The sequence below is a fragment of the Schistocerca piceifrons genome, chromosome 5, assembly GCF_021461385.2.
Source record: "Schistocerca piceifrons isolate TAMUIC-IGC-003096 chromosome 5, iqSchPice1.1, whole genome shotgun sequence".
Lineage (NCBI taxonomy): Eukaryota > Metazoa > Arthropoda > Insecta > Orthoptera > Acrididae > Schistocerca > Schistocerca piceifrons.
The window spans coordinates 660,952,919-660,973,851 of NC_060142.1; the positions used below are offsets into that span (position 1 = coordinate 660,952,919).

The 20,933-nt window shown below is 49.3% G+C and overlaps 1 protein-coding gene across 1 annotated transcript in view; it reads right to left on the reverse strand.

Moving 5' to 3' along the window:
* LOC124798250 (putative ribosome-binding factor A, mitochondrial) overlaps positions 1–20,933 on the reverse strand; it is a 73,152-nt gene that overhangs the window by 11,502 nt on the left and 40,717 nt on the right. Inside the window, exon 4 of the mRNA XM_047261571.1 lies at positions 15,110–15,249. Coding sequence (XP_047117527.1) covers positions 15,110–15,249 — 140 coding nt within the window. The remainder of the gene's footprint in view (positions 1–15,109; positions 15,250–20,933) is intronic.

A 20,933-nucleotide genomic window follows, 5' to 3' on the forward strand; every position in this document is an offset into this window, starting at 1 on the left:
AAAGACTGAATTTTTTGATGCAATCAGTTAATTTAATGAATTAAGTTTTAATTTTAATTTCTGTAAATTTAACTTCAAACAATCAGTGTTTTTTTTTTTTTTTTTTTTTTTTTTTTTTTTTTTTTTGGTAGGGTTTAAGGGCGCTCAACTGCCTAGGTCATTAGCGCCCAGTCACTGGTGTTAGAGCACATGGAATCTGCTAAAACTCAAGGGGATGGGGGGACACCAGAAGGACCTGACAAAGATGCAGATAAAATAAGTAAAAAGGTTAAATGTCTTTGGACAAGCCAGTTAAAGTTATAAAATGCAGAATACGAGCAGCTGCTCAAGCGTCATCAGCTAAAACATCCGGTAAAGTAGATGGCAGGGACAGGACAACACGAAAGTGACTAAAACGGGGACACGACAATAAAACATGGCGCACTGTTAATGCCTGACCACAAGGGCACTGCGGGACTGCGTCACCAGAGAGCAGGTAGCGGTGGCTAAACCGGCAATGCCCAATCCGCAACCTGGTCAGAAGGACCTCCTCACGCCGAGATGGTCGGGAGGATGTTGTTCAAGCAGTTGGGAGCGGTTTTACTGCCCGGAGCTTGTTTCCTTGGAGGGATGACCAGGCATCCCACCACAACGACACAAGCCTCTTACATACATCCCCACGAACGTCAGATGACGGGACACAATGGGAGGCTGGCCGAGGCAGGAGGACTGCAGCCTTGGCTGCAGCATCCGCAGCCTCATTCCCAGGCACTCCTACATGTCCGGGAACCCACAGAAAGCTGACAGAACCACCATTATCAGCGAAAGAATGGAGGGACTGCTGTATCCGTTGAATCAAGGGATGGACCGGATAGGGAGCTCCAAGGCTCTGAAGAGCACTGAGTGAGTCAGAGCAGAGTACATACGATGAATGGCGGTGGCGGCGGGCATACTGAACGGCCTGATGGACAGCAAAAAGCTCAGCCGTAAAGCTGAAACATTGGTCGAGGAGCCGGTATTTAAAGGTGGCGGCCCCGACGACAAAGGCACAGCCGACACCATCGTCAGTTTTGGAGCCATCGGTGTAAATAAAGGTGTGACCGGCAAGTCGAGCACGAAGTTCGACAAACCGTGAGCAATACACTGCAGCCGGAGTACCCTCCTTCGGGAGTGAGCTGAGGTCGAGATAAATATGAACCGGAGCCTGGAGCCAAGGTGGTGTCGGGCTCTCACCCTCTCTGAAGGTGGTAGGGAGGGCAAAATCCAATTGTCGAAGCAGGCGACGGAAGCGGACTCCGTGGGGCAGCAGGGCAGACACATACAACCCGTACTGACGATCGAGAGAATCGGCGAAGAAGGACTGGTAAGAGGGGTGGGCGGGCATAGACAACAGCCGGCAGGCATACCGACACAGCAGTACGTCGCGCCGGTAGGTCAATGGTAACTCGGCAGCTTCAGCATAAAGACTCTCAACAGGACTAGTGTAGAAGGCTTCGGTCGCAAGACGTATCCCCCGATGGTGGATGGAGTTGAGCCGGCGTAAGAGGGATGGCCGAGCAGACGAGTAGACGAAGCTCCCATAATCCAGCTTCGATCGGACTATGGATCGATACAAGCGAAGCAGGACAGTGTGATCCGCTCCCCAAGATGAACCGCTAAGAACTCTGAGGACATTAAGAGAACGTGTACAACGGGCCGCCAAATAAGAGACATGTGGAGACCAACACAGTTTCCTGTCCAACGTGAGCCCTAGAAACTTAGTTGTGTCCATGAATGGGAGAACAACAGGACCGAGATGTAAGGATGGCGGAAGGAACGCTTTATATCGCCAAAAGTTGATACAAACCGTCTTCTCTTCAGAGAACCGGAAGCCATTTGCCACGCTCCATGAGTAGAGGCTGTCTAGACAACGCTGAAGGCAGCACTCCAGGAGGCATGTTCTCTGGGCACTGCAGTAGATCGCGAAGTCATCGACAAAGAGAGAGCCTGAGACATTAGATGGAATGCAATCCATAATTGGATTGATCGCGATGGCAAAAAGGGCTACGCTCAAGACGGAGCCCTGAGGCACTCCGTTCTCCTGGAGGAAGACGTCGGACAATACGGAACCCACACGTACCCTAAACTTTCGATCCGTTGAAAAGGAATCAATAAAAAGGGGCAGGCGACCGCGTAGGCCCCACCTGTGCATAGTGCGGAGGATACCTCCTCTCCAACAGGTATCATAAGCCTTCTCCAAGTCGAAGAACACGGCTACCGTTTGGCGCCTTCGCAAAAAGTTGTTCATGATGAATGTCGACAAGGTCACAAGGTGGTCAACAGCGGAGCAGCGGTGACGAAAGCCGCATTGGACATTAGTAAGTAGTCGTCGAGATTCAAGAATCCAGACTAACCGAGCATTAACCATGCGCTCCATCACCTTACAGACACAGCTTGTAAGAGAAATGGGGCGGTAACTAGAAGGAAGGTGTCTATCCTTCCCGGGTTTGGGTATAGGAACAACAACGGCGTCACGCCAACGCATGGGGACTTTACCTTCGGCCCAGACGCGATTGTAGGTACGAAGAAGGAAGCCTTTGCCCGCCGGAGAAAGGTGTGCCAGCATCTGAACGTGAATGGCATCTGGCCCCGGAGCAGAGGACCGGGACAGTGCAAGCGCACGTTCGAGTTCCCGCATAGTAAAGGGGGCATTATAAGTTTCCAGATTCAGCGAGTGGAGGGAAGGTCGCCGAGCCTCTTCTGCCTCTTTCCTGGGAAGGAAGGCAGGATGGTAATGGGCGGAGCTTGAAACCTCCGCGAAAAAGCGGCCAAAGGCGTTGGAGACAGCCACAGGATCAACAAGGACCTCATTACCTGAGGTCAGGCCAGGTACCGAGGAGTGGGCCTTAATGCCCGACAGCTGGCGCAGGCTACCCCAAACGACGGAAAAGGGAGTAAAACTGTTAAAGGAGCTGGTGAAAGAGGACCAACAAGCTTTTTTGCTGTCTTTGATGACTCTACGGCATTACGCTCGGAGTCGTTTGTATTCAATACAATTCGCCAACGTAGGATGGCGGTGAAAGGTGCGTAAAGCACGTCGTTGAGCACGGATAGCGTCCCTACAAGCCTCGTTCCACCAGGGGACGGAAACGCGACGTGAAGAAGAAGTAGTACGAGGAATGGAATGTTCGGCAGCATTGATGATAACAGCCGTGAGGTATTCGGCCTGACTGTCACAACTGGGAAAATCGTGGTCCGGAAAGGTCGCCAGGGAGGAGTAAAGTCCCCAGTCAGCTTTCAGTATGTTCCAGCTCGAAGGACGTGGGGATGGGGTGTGGTGCAGGAGACGAACGACACAGGGGAAGTGGTGGCTTGAATAGGTGTCAGAAAGGACATACCACTCGAACCGACGGGCAAGAGTGGTAGAACAGATCGAGAGGTCCAAGTGGGAGTAGGTATGAGTAGAGTCTGAGAGGAAAGTCGGGGCGCCGGTATTGAGGCAGACAAGATTGAGATGGTTGAAGACATCCGCCAAGAGTGAGCCTCTATGACAGGATGCAGCAGAGCCCCAAAGGGGATGATGGGCATTGAAGTCGCCAAACAATAAGAACGGCGGGGGAAGCTGAACGATCAGGTGCATCATGTCAGCCAGACTAACAGCAGATGACGGTGGAGTGTAGATGGTACAAACTGAAAAAGTAAAATCAGAAAGAGTAATGCAGACAGCTATTGCTTGGAGTGGGGTGGTCAATGGGATGGGATGGTAATAGACATCATCCCGAACGAGCAACATGACCCCACCATGAGCTGGGATACCGTCCACAGGGGTGAGGTCATACCGCTCCGAGGTATAGTGGGTAAAGGCAATACGGTCAGTCGGGCGCAACTTGGTTTCCTGGAGACCAAGGACGAGCGGACAGTGCAGGCAGAGGAGCAGTTGTAATTCCTCCCGATTAGATCGAATACCTCTTATGTTCCAATTAAACAACGCCATCGCTAGTCAAAAAGTTGGGGGAACGAGACGGGGGAAGAGCTGGTCACCTCGACGGCCGCAGAGGGCCAGGTTGCGAGGGAACAACGCTACAACCGACGGGAGGCGGATCCGGTTCCATCGACTCGTCGCCAGCCGCGGCCGCTGTCCCTGGTTGTGTAGGAGGGGCCGCATCATTTGCCGACGAAAGGCCGGCGGAGCGCCTGGCAGCAGAGCATCCCGGCGAAACGGAGGACGGCCGGGAGCAGCGACTCACGGATGGAGCGTCAGACGAAATGCGCCGGGGTGGAGAGGGGGATAGAGATTTCTTCTTGGAGGCCTTCTTGGAAGGCCGAGGAGGCACAGGGATGGTGGGCTGGACCCGAAGAAGGTCCTCACGGGCGGGGTCCGTTTTGGAACGCCGGACCTCGGAAGCTGGGGTCCGGAACGTTTCCCCGATGGGCACCTGAGAAGAGGATCGCTTCTCAGGTGGCGTGGGGGGAGGAGGAGGAGGAGGAAGGGTGGCCCCTAGGGCAGAGGGGGTGGGGGCCACGGGGGAGGAGGATTTGGAAGGGAGGGATTTGGGAGGTGGAGGCAGAGCCTCCTGATGGGCGGAGGAGGCGGAGGGGGGACAGGATAGGGGTGAGGATACCGCGGAAGGAGTGGATACAACTGAGGCAAACGAAGTGGTCAATGGCACGGGATGGAGGCGGTCGTACTTCTTCCGGGCCTCAGAATAAGAGAGCCGATCCAAAGTTTTGATTTCTTGTATCTTCTTCTCCTTCTGATATGCGGGGCAGTCTGAGGATCTAGGCGAGTGGACGCCAGGGCAATTAACGCACTGAGGTGGTGGGGTGCATGTATGTTCCTCACGAAGAGGACGTCCACAATCGCCACAAAGGGGCTCAGCCTCACACCGTGACGACATGTGCCCAAAGCGCAAACACCTAAAACAGCGCATAGGAGTAAGGTCGCACGTCACACCGGTAGCACATCACCTTTACCTTCTCCGGGAGAACGTCCCCCTCGAAGGCGAGGATAAAGGCCCCGGTGTCGATGCGACGGTCTTTGGGGCCGCGCTGGACTCGCCGGACGAAATGCACGCCTCGGCGCTCCAGGTTGGCCCTGAGCTCCTCATCAGATTGTAGCAGGAGGTCACGATGAAAAATAACCCCCTGTGTCCTATTTAGTGCCAGATGTGGGACAATGGATACTGGGATGTCCCCTAAGCGGTCGCACGCCTGGAGCGCCGCCGACTGTGTGGCGGAGGTGGTCTTGATAAGAACGGACCCTGAACGCATCTTGCTGAGAGCCTCGATTTCCCCGAAGATGTCCTCAATGTGCTGAACAAAGAACATGGGCTTGGAGGTGGCGAATGTCCCCCCATCGGTTCGAGAACAGACCAAATAGCGGGGGAAGTACTTCGCCCCAAGCCGGCGGGCCTGTCCCTCCTCCCATGGAGTGGCCAAGGGGGAAAGGGCAGGAGAACCAGGACTAGAAACGGTACCTTTTCTTTTGAAAGACTCGGCCGCAGAGCGACCTGATACGTGTTGATGTTTCATCTGCGAAACGTCCGCCCCGATACCACCCACTCCGACCAGGGGCTCTCCCCACGGGCGCCACCCAGCCGCAGCAAGGGCCACCTGCCAGGATGACCATTGCCGGGAGTCCTGATGCCCCAAGGAGACGGGCATCTACTCCTTGGCCGACGTGGGGAGGGTGCAGCTCAGGTATCGGCAGTACGATCCCTGTGTTGTCAGGGGGCTACAACCTAGAGGGTACATGACGACCCCACCACAACGGGCTGGCTACCGTGCTGGATTTCTGGTGCCATGGTAAGTCCATCATGATCGCTGGTGCAGATGGAGATGCACTATGGGCGTAACTTGGACAACCCATCAGGCGTTTAGGCCCAATTTGAGGAATAGTGGGTATGGTTACAACGCCGATGCAATGCTGAGTGCCAAGGTCTTAGTGCACTTAGGACCAGTGGTACACCACGTAAGGTGTCCTTCCCCAAAAGGCTCCTACTTCAGTAGAATTTTGAAAAAACGGAGGTCAAACCCCAAGTGGGACCAACACATGGAAGGCCGAAATGGTTGAAACTCCTTTTAGTCGCCTCGGACGACAGGCAGGAATACCTCGGGCCTATTCTTACCCCGGACCCGCAGGGGGGACAATCAGTGGTGTCAATAGTCCGTATGAACCACAAAACTAGTGCTCTGTCGAGTCTCCATCTTAACTTTACTTTAGTCAGTTCTTTGTTATACTTCATACTGTATGGACACAATGTCAAGTGTAAATACCGGGTTATCAAAAAGTCAGTATAAATTTGAAAACTGAATAAATCATGGTATAATGTAGATAGAAAGGTACAAATTGACACACATGCTTGGAATGACATGAGGTTTTATTAGAACCAAAAAAATACAAAAGTTCAAAAAATGTCCGACAGATGGTGCTTCATCTGATCAGAATAGCTAGAGTTAGCATAACAAAGTAAGAGATAGCAAAGATGATGTTCTTTGCAGGAAATGCTCAATATGTCCACCATCATTCCTCAACAATAACTGTAGTTGAGGAATAATGTTGTGAACAACACTGTAAAGCATGTCCAGAGTAATGGTGAGGCATTGGCGTCAGATGTTGTCTTTCAGCGTCCCTAGAGATGTCAGTCAATCATGATACACTTGCGACTTCAGGTAACCCCAAAGCCAATAATCGAACGGACTGAGGTCTGGGGACCTGGGAGGCCAAGCATGACGAAAGTGGCGGCTCAGCACACGATCATCACCAAACGACGCATGCAAGAGATTTTTCATGCATCTAGCAATATGGGGTGGAGTGCCATCTTGCATAAACATCATACGTTCCAGCAGGTGTTTATCAGCCACACTGGGGATGATGCGATTCTGTAACATATCAGCATACCTCTCAGCTGTCACGGTAGCAGTTACAAAACCAGAATCACGCATTTCCTTGAAGAAAAAAGGTCCGATAACGGTAGATGCAGTAAATCCAACCCATACCGTGACTTTCTCGTCATGCATTGAAGTTTCCACGACAGTTCTAGGTTTTTCAGTAGCCCAAATTCTGCAGTTGTGGGCGTTGACAGACCCTCAGAGTGTGAAATGAGCTTCGTTGGTCCACAAAGCGTTACTCAACCAATTGTCATCTTCCACCATCTTTTGAAACGCCCACACCGCAGATGCCCTCCGCTCCACTAAATCGCCAGGTAACAGTTCATGATGCCGTTGGATTTTGTACGGATAGCATCGGAGGGTACGCCTAAGTGCCAACCAAACAGTAGTGTATGGAATGCCGGTGCGACGACGTGCAACTTCCCCGCTACAGTCTCCATTTCTTCCTAAACTGTCTCAGCAGCATTACACCTTGTGCTCGGTCGGCCACTACGGCATCTATCGTCTAAATAACCCGTGGCTTCAAACTTCGAAATCATTCTCGTCACAGCTGCGTTCGTCAATGGACCTTTACCCGTTCGAATCCCCTTCCTATGGTGATAGGATAGTAACGTTGAACTAGCACATTCCCCATTCTGATAAAACAGCTTCACTAAAAGCGCCTTTCCAAGTAACGCTGGCGCATCTGATTCTCTCTCTCATTACAGCTCCTTTTATACACGTCATGCGCAGTCACTGATGTTTTACTGTCCAGCACCATCTGTCGGACATTATGTGAACTTTTTTTTTTTTTTTTTTTTTTTTTCCGAGCATGTCTGTCAGTTTTTACCCCTCTATCTACAATATTCCGTGGTTTATTAAGTTTTTCAAATTTATACTGACTTTTTGATCACCTGGTATATACGTGCTACAACATATATGGGAATTAAGTTTTCCATATACCGATTACTGATCCCTATCCCATAGTGGTGACCCCGCAGTTCGCTTGTGTTTCGCATCTCCCGCGTCTGTGTTTATGCAACAGGTTATATGCACTACACAATAACCACGCCAAACAATGCCTTGTTCGAAGATGTGGAAGCACAACTCCGCTCACCGAGTTTCGTCGTTTCTTCGCCAACGGTGTATTCATCATTTATGCACAGTGATTCTTTTATGCATAGTGATTCACGTTCTCAACCAACGCCATGTGCTAACCTCATTAGTTTTCAACGGTCGACAACTACACCGTTAGAGCAAATAATGGACTCAGGTTTCGTGTCACTGGATTATACCAATCCGACAGTGAAATGTGAACTGAACAATATTTTGAATTGTGTCTCCTCAAATTGAGTGTTTCAAAAACAAAGTTATCTCCATTCATAAACGTGTTTAGCCACCCACCGGCATGCTACATCAGTAACTGTCGGACCGTGTGCAATGCCGCCACTACTACAAACCGCCGGATCCATTCCGCGCATGTGGTGTTCCAGTTGTGTCTAATTTACATGCACAATTCAGTATTTCACATAACATGGACCCCTTATCTCGTCTCAGTGGCTCCCCCACATGCACTACAGGCATGTAATGCTTCGGATAGTTTCCACGCAGGTGGCGTTCTCAACCCCCCCCCCCCTCCCAGGGGTCCTCGTTTCTGGTCGCTCAACTGCCTGCACAACACCGCCTGTGTCTGCCGTGCCAGTCTCTCGCCCTGTTCCGGAAGCGAGTCGTTTCCATCCAGCACTCGTCACTCACGGTCAAGTTTCTGAGCCCCACTCATGTGCCGTCCATCCGCCCGTTTCCATGGTGCCGTCCGTTCCTGCTGCGCCATGTTTTCATGACACACAGTCAACTAAGTCAGTTGCCGCTACTGCAGATTCACTCACCTGGTTTAAATCCAGGCCTACTGCGCTAGCCTCTGACAACCTCAGTCCAGCTGCTACCCCAGGAGACACCAAAGCCACTGCTGTCATTCCCTCCTGGCTGCCTGCCGAAGCTACTGCCCTTATACAAGGACAACCCGGCATTGTGGTTCACACTTGTCGAGCATCTGTTCGAGTTACATCATGTGTCTGGCAACAACTCAAAGTTTCTCTGCCTCATCACACACCTCTACAACCACTCGGATTTGATTTGTCACCTGCTCCTTTCGCCGCCACCTGCTCCAAAATACGAGTTTGCAAGGAAGACTATAATGGAAATGACTTGCCTGCTCGCCACAAGAGTTAATAATCAAGATTCTCTACAAGGAGCACCTGGGGGAACATACCCCCTAACAACACTGGCGCCGCCTTCGGTTGCTCGTGAACAAGCATACCAAGCCTGACACCACACTATGAGCTGTGTGGTCTGCCAAACTATCTACTGATCTACAGATCCATCTGTTACCATATTCGTTCGAATCCATCGGCTCCCGCCTAAGCATCGCTGACCAGTTGTATTCGCTGCTTCGGCAACATCAGCCAGTTCATTCCACACCGTTCATCGGCACAGCTGATCCTGCATACTGACCTTCGGGCGGTAGAGGCGGGGCTCGCTCCGCTGTCACCTTGTCTACTTCTCCTGGCAGTGTCGGCTCACTCTCTCCACTGTCTGAGAACTCCAGGATCGCCCACACACCTTATGTACCGGTTTATTTACTGGAACAAATCAACAAGGACAAGCCGTCCCCACTGTCGCAGACTCCACCTCCTCCTCATCCTGCTCGCCCTTTCTGCTGGTACCACAAATTGTTTGGCGACAACGCCAAGAAGTGCAGGTTGCCATGCCAACACCCAAAGGCCGATCAAAGGAACTAAGAGACGTCGAGTCCTGCTGGGAACCTAACAGGTGTCCTCTTACATTACACTCTGTTCACTCGTCCGCCCGGCCAGGTGGTCGTCTCTATGTTACTGACATTGCTTCACATCTAGTTTTTCTGGTCGACACTGGTGCTGACGTGTTGATCGTGGCTCGTACCTTGCTTCTGCAACTGCAGTCCACGGTGCCACCACCTAAACAAGATTGATCGGCCAAGCCTAGCTCGAACTCTCACCAGGTTAGTCCAGAAACTTTACTTGCGTGTGATGTTCCCACCCCCCACCCCCCATTGTCACGCTCGCCTCATCCAGTGCCGTGTGTTTCAAACAATGCTGCTAATGACAGTCGTGAGCACGTTGCAACCACGCCCACCTCTCGGACAGCTACCGCACGTGTTGATAAGCATTCCCCCTCTCTCACTCACTGGCCATATGACCCGGCCGTCATTGTGGCCCCACGTGCAATGCCTGCGCTGCTCTCGTCCGCACCGGTTGTCCAGTGCAAGGTTAACAGCAGACAGTGCCTTCGCTCGGCACTGCGCGTGCACCCACCCCCTCCATACAAGCACACAGCGTGCTCCTGTAAGAGACGTGTGACTCTGGTGCTACCTTTCCTCACTCGCGCTAACGGCTATGCCTCGTTGCACCCTACTTGTCCGAAGACTCGGCACCAGGACGTTAACCAATCTCATGTGCAGTTCTCAGTTTCTTCCATCACTGATGAAACGACACACAAGATAGTTACCACTGCCGGCCCTCCTATTAGGCATAAGGTCCGACGCCTCAACCCTATCAAGTTGAGTGCGGCCCAGCACCCAATTAATGAACTTTTGGCAGCAGGTGTTCTGTAAGCATCAGACAGCAACTGGTCGTCACCAATCCACCATGTCCCCAAACACTATGGATCTTTTCAAATGTGCGGCGATTACAGGTACTTAAACACTCATACCGTCATGGACAATTACCCAGTGCCGAACATCAATGACTTCACTCATATGTTATTGGGTGCCACAAATTTCAGTGTTATTGACTGTAAATGCACCTACCACCAGATTCCCGTGGCGCCGAAAGACATTCCTAAGACAGTTATTATCACGTCGCTCATTTTATTCCAATATCACTTCATGCTGTTCGGCCTGAAGAATGAGGTGCAAACATGGCAATGTTTCACTGACTCTATCTTGCGACAGTTCGAGTTTTGCTTTGCTTATCTGGATGACAACTCTCGTTTTCAGCAGCTCAGCCTCCCAAGTCTCGTGTGCAGGCTATCACGTCTCTACCGCCCCCAGCTACTTACAAAGAGCTACGCTGTTTCCTCAGCACCATCAATTACTATCACTGCCATCTGCCCTCCGCCACTGCTGTTCAGGCACCCCTGATGTTTGCGCTATCAGGCAAACAAATTTCCGGTATCAAACCCGTCTCTTACACTGCTCCGATCAGGGTCGACAGTTCGAATCCTCCCTTTTCACCATCCTCTGCAACATCTGCGGTATTAAAAAAATACACACTACCACCTATCACCCACAAAGCAATGGGTTGGTGAAGAGATGGCATCGCACCCTCAAGACAGCCATTCGATGCCATGATTGTCTCTGGTTGGAAGCTCTCCTATGGGCGCTACTTGGTCTATGCTCAACCTATAAACCTGATCTACAGGGGACTATACCCGAATTTGTTTTCGGTGAGAATCCGGTCCTACCGGGGGAACTTATTCTTCCCCAGGTTAGTGAGGATCTTCCCCCCTCGCCGGATTTCATTTGTGGGATGCGCATGCATTTGCAACAAACGCGTTTGCACCCACCCATCAGTCACTCACTGCCAGAGACTTATGTTCCCAACACACTCTCCGATTGCTCCCACGTCATGCTGCATGATGATGCAGTTAGGCAGCCTCTTCAACACAACTTTTGATATCATAATAAAAGACCACACATAGACAGTTTCACTGCATCACCTGAAACCGGTTTTCGTCGACCCTGATGGTCTCACATCGCCGCAGTCAGACTCTGCAGACGATCCATCCTTGATCGGGAACGAAGAGACAAATAGGTGCTCCCATCTAGCTCACCGCACACCTCTCCCGCCGAAGACTGTTTGCCACCGTTCACTGATTTCCCAACCTCGCCTCCTGTTTCACCCTGCATAGGTTTCACACACACACACACACACATACACACCTACTATCAGTTTGACCTGCAGCATGCCACTGCACCGAGTGACCAACGTTTCTATAGTATGTTCGACAACCAAGTGTAAATTCTTTTGAAAGATACCGAGGTCCCGTCATCGGACGGTCCCTTACACGTCAACATTGCACACAACCTCTCACTCCCGTGCGAGTGTGACCGAGCATCTCTACGTGCTTTCATTTCTATGGACGGCTCAATCCACTTAAAGGCCACACACGCCTCCACCACCCTGCCCACTTACTCCCAGGCCGGCTGCTGTCTCATCCAGCCACGGTGGCTGACTGACTACAAAGTGGACCTGCCTGTTGCCACCCCACCGGCACAACCCACCTCGTTCGAGATGGAAGTACCTGTGGTGCAACTGCCTATGCGCACGATTTCCACCTTCACCCTTGGACATCTGTTGTACTCTGCAATGCGGGGGGGGGGGGGGGCGGGAAGGGGGGGGGGCTGTGTGGGAGCCTCCATCTTTACTTTAGTCAGTTCTTTGTTATACTTCATTCTGTAAGGACACAGTGTCAAGTGCAAATATATACAAGCTACGTCATACATGGGAATTAAGTTTCGTATATACCGATTACCGATCCTGTTCCCATAAATGTGCAGTTTCAGTACTTATTATTGTGATGACATATAAGGGCCTGATTTCTGGTCCCGAGTCAGTCAGTCCATGGCTGAGTTTCAGACGAGAAACCTGTGTTGGTTAGAAAAACAACAATGCTTCAACTTGACTGTGGGATAAGTGTTAAACAATTAGGCCTTGTGTAAAAACAACAACAGTGTCTGTTCCATACTTACCTTTCTATTCTTCAAGAACTGTGAATGTTGTTGATGTTGTTGTTAGGTTTTTACTGCTCATAGATGTCCAATAGTAAACTATTGTAGCAGTATGTGGAGGTTTGCCTGCACACTATTAATGAGGCTTATCAAAAGTTAAACAATAATGCACTGGCCATATAACTGTGTATTATTTGGGGGTTGTGATCAGTGAAATTAAAGTACTGTGAAACACAACCGTGTACCTGTCACCTTCATTATTTACAGTAGTCAGTGTCGGAATCCACAACCAATTTTTCAGCCAGTGTAGCAATGCAGTATGTTGACACCGAGGACAACAAACAAAGAAACAAAGTAGCCGAACTGCTACAAGTTTTTGACAAATTTACTTCAAATGTTTATATGATACTGCACTGAACATTCAGAGGGCATGGGCATGGTTGGTTGTTTGGGGAAGGAAACCAGACAGCGTGGTCATCGGTCTCACTGGTTTAGGGAAGGAAGTCGGCCGTGCCCTTTCAGAGGAACCATCCCGGCATTTGCCTGGAGTGATTTAGGAAAATCACGGAAAACCTAAATCAAGATGGCCGGACACGGGATTGAACCGTCGTCCTCCCGAATGCGAGTCCAGTGTCTAACCACCGCGCCACCTCGCTCGGTGCCATGGGCTAGATATTTTTTAAATAACAATGTACAGGTTTTCTGTTAAAACTGGCTGCAAGAAAGGAAATGCTGTGCTGTGAAAATGTGTGGTTTAGTTTTCTTTCTCACAGTCAGCTGTGACTATGATAGTGGCGCATTTAAACCATTAGACAAACTGCTTCTCTAATTTATATAATTATAATACTTAGCAGAAATTGTATACACAACAATGTGCTGTTTCGTTTTCATCCTCACAGGTGGTTTCAACAGAAACCAGAAAAGTTGTGTTCACACCTCATTGGCTTGTAATAAGAATACTCCTAAGGAATCTGAATAATATAACACTTTCTAAGGCTACCTGTTCGCAGGTTAAAAGTATGTGAGACAATGTCACTGAAGCTACTATCCTCATATATCCAGCAGTTGGGGAGGTCTCCTGCATACCAGTGATCTCAACTGATTTACCCATTCGTTTTAAGCAACTTCAGTTCCCAATCAAGGTTTGTTTGCAACCACAATGTACAAGGCTGAGTTCCGAAAGAAGGGGGAGGATATGACACAAAAGAGAGGGGATGACGAGGAGGAGGATATGGACACAGAGCAGGGAGGAGAAGCTGGAGGAAGATAGAGGGAGGGAGGGAGAGACCAATGCCATTACCCTGAGCTTTCGGGATAGAACTTTAAAAAATTTAAGTGTATACTACAAACTTATTCTGCAACATAACAGAACAAAATAGGGTGCACAACTTAATGGAACAGGAAACTATCTACTAACTCACTCTTATAGGAACATACACTCTCATAATTTTTATAGTAAACCACAATGATGCACAAAACCTCTTATGGCATTTAGCACTAAAGACGTATCATCATCAAAGTGACACTTTTGCACTAACTAAACAAATAAGTTATGAAACATACTACTCCTACTTGGGTCTTCTGTATTTCCTCCATTAATCCCATCTGGTGACAGTTCCACACTTATGAGCAATACTCAAATATCGGTCAAACGAGGTTTCTGTAAGCTATCTTCATCACGGGTAGTTTTCACTTTCTAAGGACTCTCTCAATGAATCTCAGGCAGGCATTTGCCTTTCCCATGATTAATTTCATGAGGTAGTTCCACTTTAAACTGCCATGTAAAAATACTCCCCGATATTTAACAATAATGACTGTTTCCAATAATTGCTCAGCCGTCACGTAAACAATGATGGATCTCTCTGCCTATTTATCCATAATAATTTTGTTGATGCTGTGAATTGATTACCAGTTTCTGCACCAAGGATCAATCCTCTATGGGCCTTCTTGAATTTTTCTAAGAATTTCTGGCTGCATGACCTCTCTACATACAACAGCATCATCTGCAAACAGCATTAGGAGCCTTCCAATATTATCATATAGTCCTGTAACACTCCCATGGTGTATGCCCAAAGCTCCTTTTCAATCTGAATACTTCAATTAATGAAAACACACTAGTGTTCTCTCGGTTACAAAAGTTTCAATACGATCACAAAGTTGACTCAGTATTTAATATACTCTTATGTTGTTCATTACGCAACACTACAGAATTGTATCAAATGCCTTCTCGAAGTCAAAGAACAAGGCACCAAGCTGTTTGACGGTATCTACAACTTTCTGGGTCCCATAGAGTGAGTCAAGTCTTTTACTATTTTGTCATTTGTGGTACCCATGTTGATTCCTACAGCAGAGATTTTGGTCTTCAAAACATAATAACATGTGAGAACAAAAATGTGTCACATATTTCTTCAGCAATATAGCTGTATAATTGTGTGCATTAGTGTGACTTCTTGGACGTGGGACTGAACTGCACACTTTCCAGTCACTTGCAACACAGCTAAAAATACTATTTACCTCTTTCCTTTGATTTAGTGTGTATTCTTCTGTAAATTCTGATCGGATCGAAGAACCATCGGCAGAAGGAACATAATCTTCACCAAAATCTGCAGTTTGCAACAGACGTTCAACTTCAGCTGTTTTTGAGTAATGTTTATCTGGAATAACAATAATAATATTTTTTTTAAAAACATACTTTTCAGAAGTTAGAAAGAAAGATGTACAGAGAGATGTATTCAATCACAATGAACGAAAGATATTAAAAGCTTTCACCTTCGAGGGACTGTTACTGACTTGTGACAGGGGTGCTACCCAATGCTATTTCTTTTCTCATGTCTCAAGATTAATTCAAAGCCATTTAACTGCCTTAGGAAGTAAATTAGACATTATTAGTCCAACACTAATCATATTCATGCAACAAACCACTGCCACTGATTGTCAACCATTGAGGATTGTTGTCTATTGTCTACTCATGATTGCCAGCGGTTTGCAGCTTCAGTTGGTATATATTGGCTTGTTTAGATAAAGAATCATTCATTGTGATCTCAACTTTTCAAATTTCCAAGTATCTGGCCTTGGCAGCAAGAGACAGTTGTCACATGTGTATGAGTTGCATTTGTGTGAAGGTTGTCTAATTCAGAAGGCGTTTAGCCTAAAAGCTTACTTGTTTATCTGTCGTTTTGTTGTGCCTGCCTGTGACTCGGTATCTCACTATATGGTGATTAGCAATCTATCCTTTACATTATATCATTTAGTAACATATAAGGCAGTATTATTTATGTTACTCTGACAGATGACTTAGGCTACAGTTTAAATAAGGCAAATTTAAACTCAAACACATTTATTAAATAAATAAGTATTGTGATGTACAATACCGTGATTCTGACAAATGTGTTAAAAGAGAAATTCAAGCAAGCTACTTGTTCTCTTTAATATACACTCCTGGAAATTGAAATAAGAACACCGTGAATTCATTGTCCCAGGAAGGGGAAACTTTATTGACACATTCCTGGGGTCAGATACATCACATGATCACACTGACAGAACCACAGGCACATAGACACAGGCAACAGAGCATGCACAATGTCGGCACTAGTACAGTGTATATCCACCTTTTGCAGCAATGCAGGCTGCTATTCTCCCATGGAGACGATCGTAGAGATGCTGGATGTAGTCCTGTGGAACGGCTTGCCATGCCATTTCCACCTGGCGCCTCAGTTGGACCAGCGTTCGTGCTGGACGTGCAGACCGCGTGAGACGACGCTTCATCCAGTCCCAAACATGCTCAATGGGGGACAGATCCGGAGATCTTGCTGGCCAGGGTAGTTGACGTACACCTTCTAGAGCACGTTGGGTGGCACGGGATACATGCGGACGTGCATTGTCCTGTTGGAACAGCAAGTTCCCTTGCCGGTCTAGGAATGGTAGAACGATGGGTTTGATGACGGTTTGGATGTACCGTGCACTATTCAGTGTCCCCTCGACGATGACCAGTGGTGTACGGCCAGTGTAGGGGATCGCTCCCCACACCATGATGCCGGGTGTTGGCCCTGTGTGCCTCAGTCGTATGCAGTCCTGATTGTGGCGCTCACCTGCACGGCGCCAAACACGCATACGACCATCATTGGCACCAAGGCAGAAGCGACTCTCATCGCTGAAGACGACACGTCTCCATTCGTCCCTCCATTCACGCCTGTCGCGACACCACTGGAGGCGGGCTGCACGAGGTTGGGGCGTGAGCGGAAGACGGCCTAACGGTGTGCGGGACCGTAGCCCAGCTTCATGGAGACGGTTGTGAATGGTCCTCGCCGATACCCCAGGAGCAACAGTGTCCCTAATTTGCTGGGAAGTGGCGGTGCGGTCCCCTACGGCACTGCGTAGGATCCTACGGTCTTGGCGTGCATCGCTGCGGTCCGGTCCCAGGTCGACGGGCACGAGCACCTTCCGCCAACCACTGGCGACAACATCGATGTACTGTGGAGACCTCACACCCCACGTGTTGAGCAATTCGGCGGTATGTCTACACGGCCTCCTGCATGTCCACTATACGCCCTCACTCAAAGTCCGTCAACTGCCCATACGGTTCACGTCCATGCTGTCGCGGCATGCTACCAGTGTTAAAGACTGCGATGGAGCTCCGTATGCCACGGCAAACTGGCTGACACTGACGGCGGCGGTGCACAAATGCTGCGCAGCTAGCGCCATTCGACGGCCAACACCGCGGCTCCTGGTGTGTCCGCTGTGCCGTGCGTGTGATCATTGCTTGTACAGCCCTCTCGCAGTGTCCGGAGCAAGTATGGTGGGTCTGACACACCGGTGTCAATGTGTTCTTTTTTCCATTTCCAGGAGTGTATTTTTCACTTTACTGGAGACAACACGCAGAATGTTCAATACCGCTGTGAAATTCCTTTGCAGGGACACAAAGACACTCACTGTAAAGTAAGTAGTGTTTTGTGACATATATACCAGTTTCCTTCTGTAGACCATAAATCTGTGAGAAAAAATTCTCGAATGTCCTCCTATCAACAACCATCACAACTATGAAAGTTGCAAGTTTGTCCATTTTGCTGTTTCCACTACATTTTCCCCACAGTACCAAATGAGATATATACATGGAACAAAATGTTATCTACAATTTGTGTAGAAACCAATCTGATGTTCTGTGAATCGAGAAACATGAAAGGCAGGTAGTAGCTGAGAAGAGACTGAGATACGATTGAAAGCAGCCTCCTAACAACCAAAGAGAAACTTGGGAAGGGGATTGAAGTACAGGGAGAAGAAATAAAAATTCGGAGGTTTATCAACAACACTGTTATTCTGTCAGAATGTGTAAAGAACTTGGAAGAGCAGTGGAACAGAATGGATAACATCTCGAACAGACGTTATACGATGAACAGCAACATGTAATGTTGTGAGTATGTAGGTCAGCAATTTGGCTGCCTAGAGTTGGCAGGAGGTATGGTGAATTTGCGTGTGCAGGCCTGGGGCTCAGGGAACAACGTGGTCACTCAGTCAAATGGCTGCGGATGGTGAACCACAGTAACTGGTACAGACCAGCCAGGTGCAGAGTTGAGCAGCACGGCCAGATATGGGTTAAATCCCAGTACAGGGAATTTTGACGTGTTGATAGCTTTAGAGGACAGACAGTGCTCCAATAATTGGCGGGGTGTCAGACTAACTGAAAGATCATTTCTTACAGCTCTCTGAGAGTCTTAGAATAGTTTGCAATCAAATATTAATGCAAATCTGAATACATCGGCAATCCCAGAAAAATGAGAGGCCACCAATATTACAACAATAATTTCAATATCTGTAAAACAACAAAAGTTAATAATTTACAATGAACCTCTGAATTAACATCGTTTAAACACTTCATTTGATTTCAAAGAATGATATCTCAGATAGCTGTTGTTATAACCTTTAATCACCAATAATTGTGTGGATATTCAAACACACTCACTTAGAAACAATAGCTGGTTACATAATAACAACTCAGTATCTCTTATTCGACTGCCATGCCGTGACATGCGGCCGGCGCCGTTCGTAGCTAGGTGACGCTCCCGCGCTCAGCCGAGTTGCAGAGCGCCTCTATCGCCGTTTGCGCGTACTGTCGTGGTGACACTGTTAAATGTCGTGGCACTGTCACAACACTTTTCTCCCATTGAAAAAAAAAAAAAAAAAAAAAACTCTCACTTCCTTGGAGACATGGACAGTGCGGAGACATCCATGGCCTCTTGTGAGGCCCCGAGAAGATCCCGCGGAGAGACACGAGAGTATGGTTGAAAATGTCCACGACGGAAGCTCGTGCGTGGAACGTGCCTCCTGGATGAGATGATGGGTGAAAACTCCGGAGCAGCATCCATAGGTGTCGTGGACCTGGGGGTGTGCTCCAGCGAGATGGGTCCCGGAGAAGGCAGCGTCGCGACTGGGGCCGGTTCCGGCGTACTCGGAAGCGGTAGCAACATTGGCTGCATCAACACGTACGGTAGATCGGCAGCAGTGACAGGACTGGCTTCTCGGGCTGGTGGAGGCGAAGGAAGGGGCAGTGGCACCAGCGTGGCCACCACTCGTGGGCGCATCTGGTTGTAATGGCGAACAACCATGCCGTCGTCTGTAAGTATTTCACAAAGCCGGCAGCCGCGAAGAGCCTTGACCACCCCTGGAATCCATTTAGGGCGAGATCCATACCCTCGTGCCCACACGTCGGCGCCCACCGAGTATTTTCCCGCACTAGGGGACACAGCACAAGGCCTGACAGGGTGAAGCAGGTGAAGTAGAGTGCGCGGTTGGCGGCCATGCAAGAGTTCAGCAGGGCTGCGATCACCCAGACGCGTGAAGCGATAAGAACTCAGAAACGGCAGCAGAGCGTCATCTGTGGAAAAATCACTAAGGAATGTTTTCATCTGGCTTTTGAAAGTGCAAACAAGGCGCTCGACCTCCCCATTCGATTGCGGATGGAAGGGCGGTGCTGTAACATGATGAATCCCTTGTCCAGTACAAAAATCACGGAAGGCCTGCGAAGAGAACTGAGGGCCATTGTCCGTGACGATCGTGGATGGAAGACCTTCTAGCGCAAAGATTTTGGACAAAGCCAGCATCGTCACCGCAGAGGTGGGAGACGGACATAGAACAACAAACGGAAACTTCGAGAAGGCATCAATCAACAGTAGCCAATAAGTACCGAGGAAGGGGCCGGCAAAGTCAGTGTGCACCCGTTCCCATGGCTGCGCCGGATCAGGCCACGGAGAGGGCATTGTACGAGGTGCTGCCAGTTGTTGAGTGCACTGACCACACACAGCAACCATGTGGGTGATGTCACAATCAATACCAGGCCAATAAACGTGCCTGCGGACCAGGGGCTTAGTCCGAGAAATACCCCAATGGCCTTCATGCAACATTTTGAGAACATCTTTGCGAAGAGAGGCTGGCACCACGACCCGTGGAGATGCGCCATCCGTGGCCAGAAGAACAACACCACCACGAACAGACAGATGAAGGCGCAAGGCATGGTAGTTGTGAAGGGGATCCGATGCCCAGCCCTTGGTCCTGTCCGGCCAACCCCGTTGAACAAAACCGATCACCTGATGCAGGACCAGGTGAATCTCATAGTGAAAACGAGACAAGTATAAGGCCCAACGTTGTGGGCGGTGAGCTGCCTTATCCGGAAGCGACGCCGAGGGGCTGAACAGAGAGACCAGCGGCTTGTGGTCAGTGATGAGGTTAAACTTAGAACCATACAAAAAGAACGCTGAACTCTTTTAGAGCATAAATGATAGCGAGCGCCTCTTTTTCGATTTGAGTGTAACGCCGTTGCGCATTGTTGAGGGTCTTGGAAGCATAGGCGATGGGTCATTCCGACCCATCCTCATACCGATGGGCGAGAACAGCCCCTAGGCCATACTGTGACGCGTCAGTCGCCAGAATCAAGTGCTGACCTGGACGGAATGTGGCAAGACAAGGCGCCGACTGTAAATGAGCCTTCAGGCGGACAAAAGCCTGCTCACACTCATCGGACCAACAGAAAGGGACGTTTTTGCGTCACAGCTGATGCAGAGGATGAGCTACCGCCGCCGCAGATGGAATGAATTTGTGATAATAAGCAATCTTGCCTAGAAACGCCTGAAGTTCTTTGACTGTAGATGGCCGGGGTAGAGCGTTAATGGCCGCAACGTGCTGACGTAGAGGACGTATACCCTCACGGGACAAGTGGAAACCAAGATACACAATGGAGGGTTGGAAGAACTGTATCTTGTCCAGATTGCACCTCAACCCAGCCGAATGCAAAACCCGAAACAGTGAACGCAAATTGCGAAGGTACTCCTCAGTGTTGGCCCCCATGACA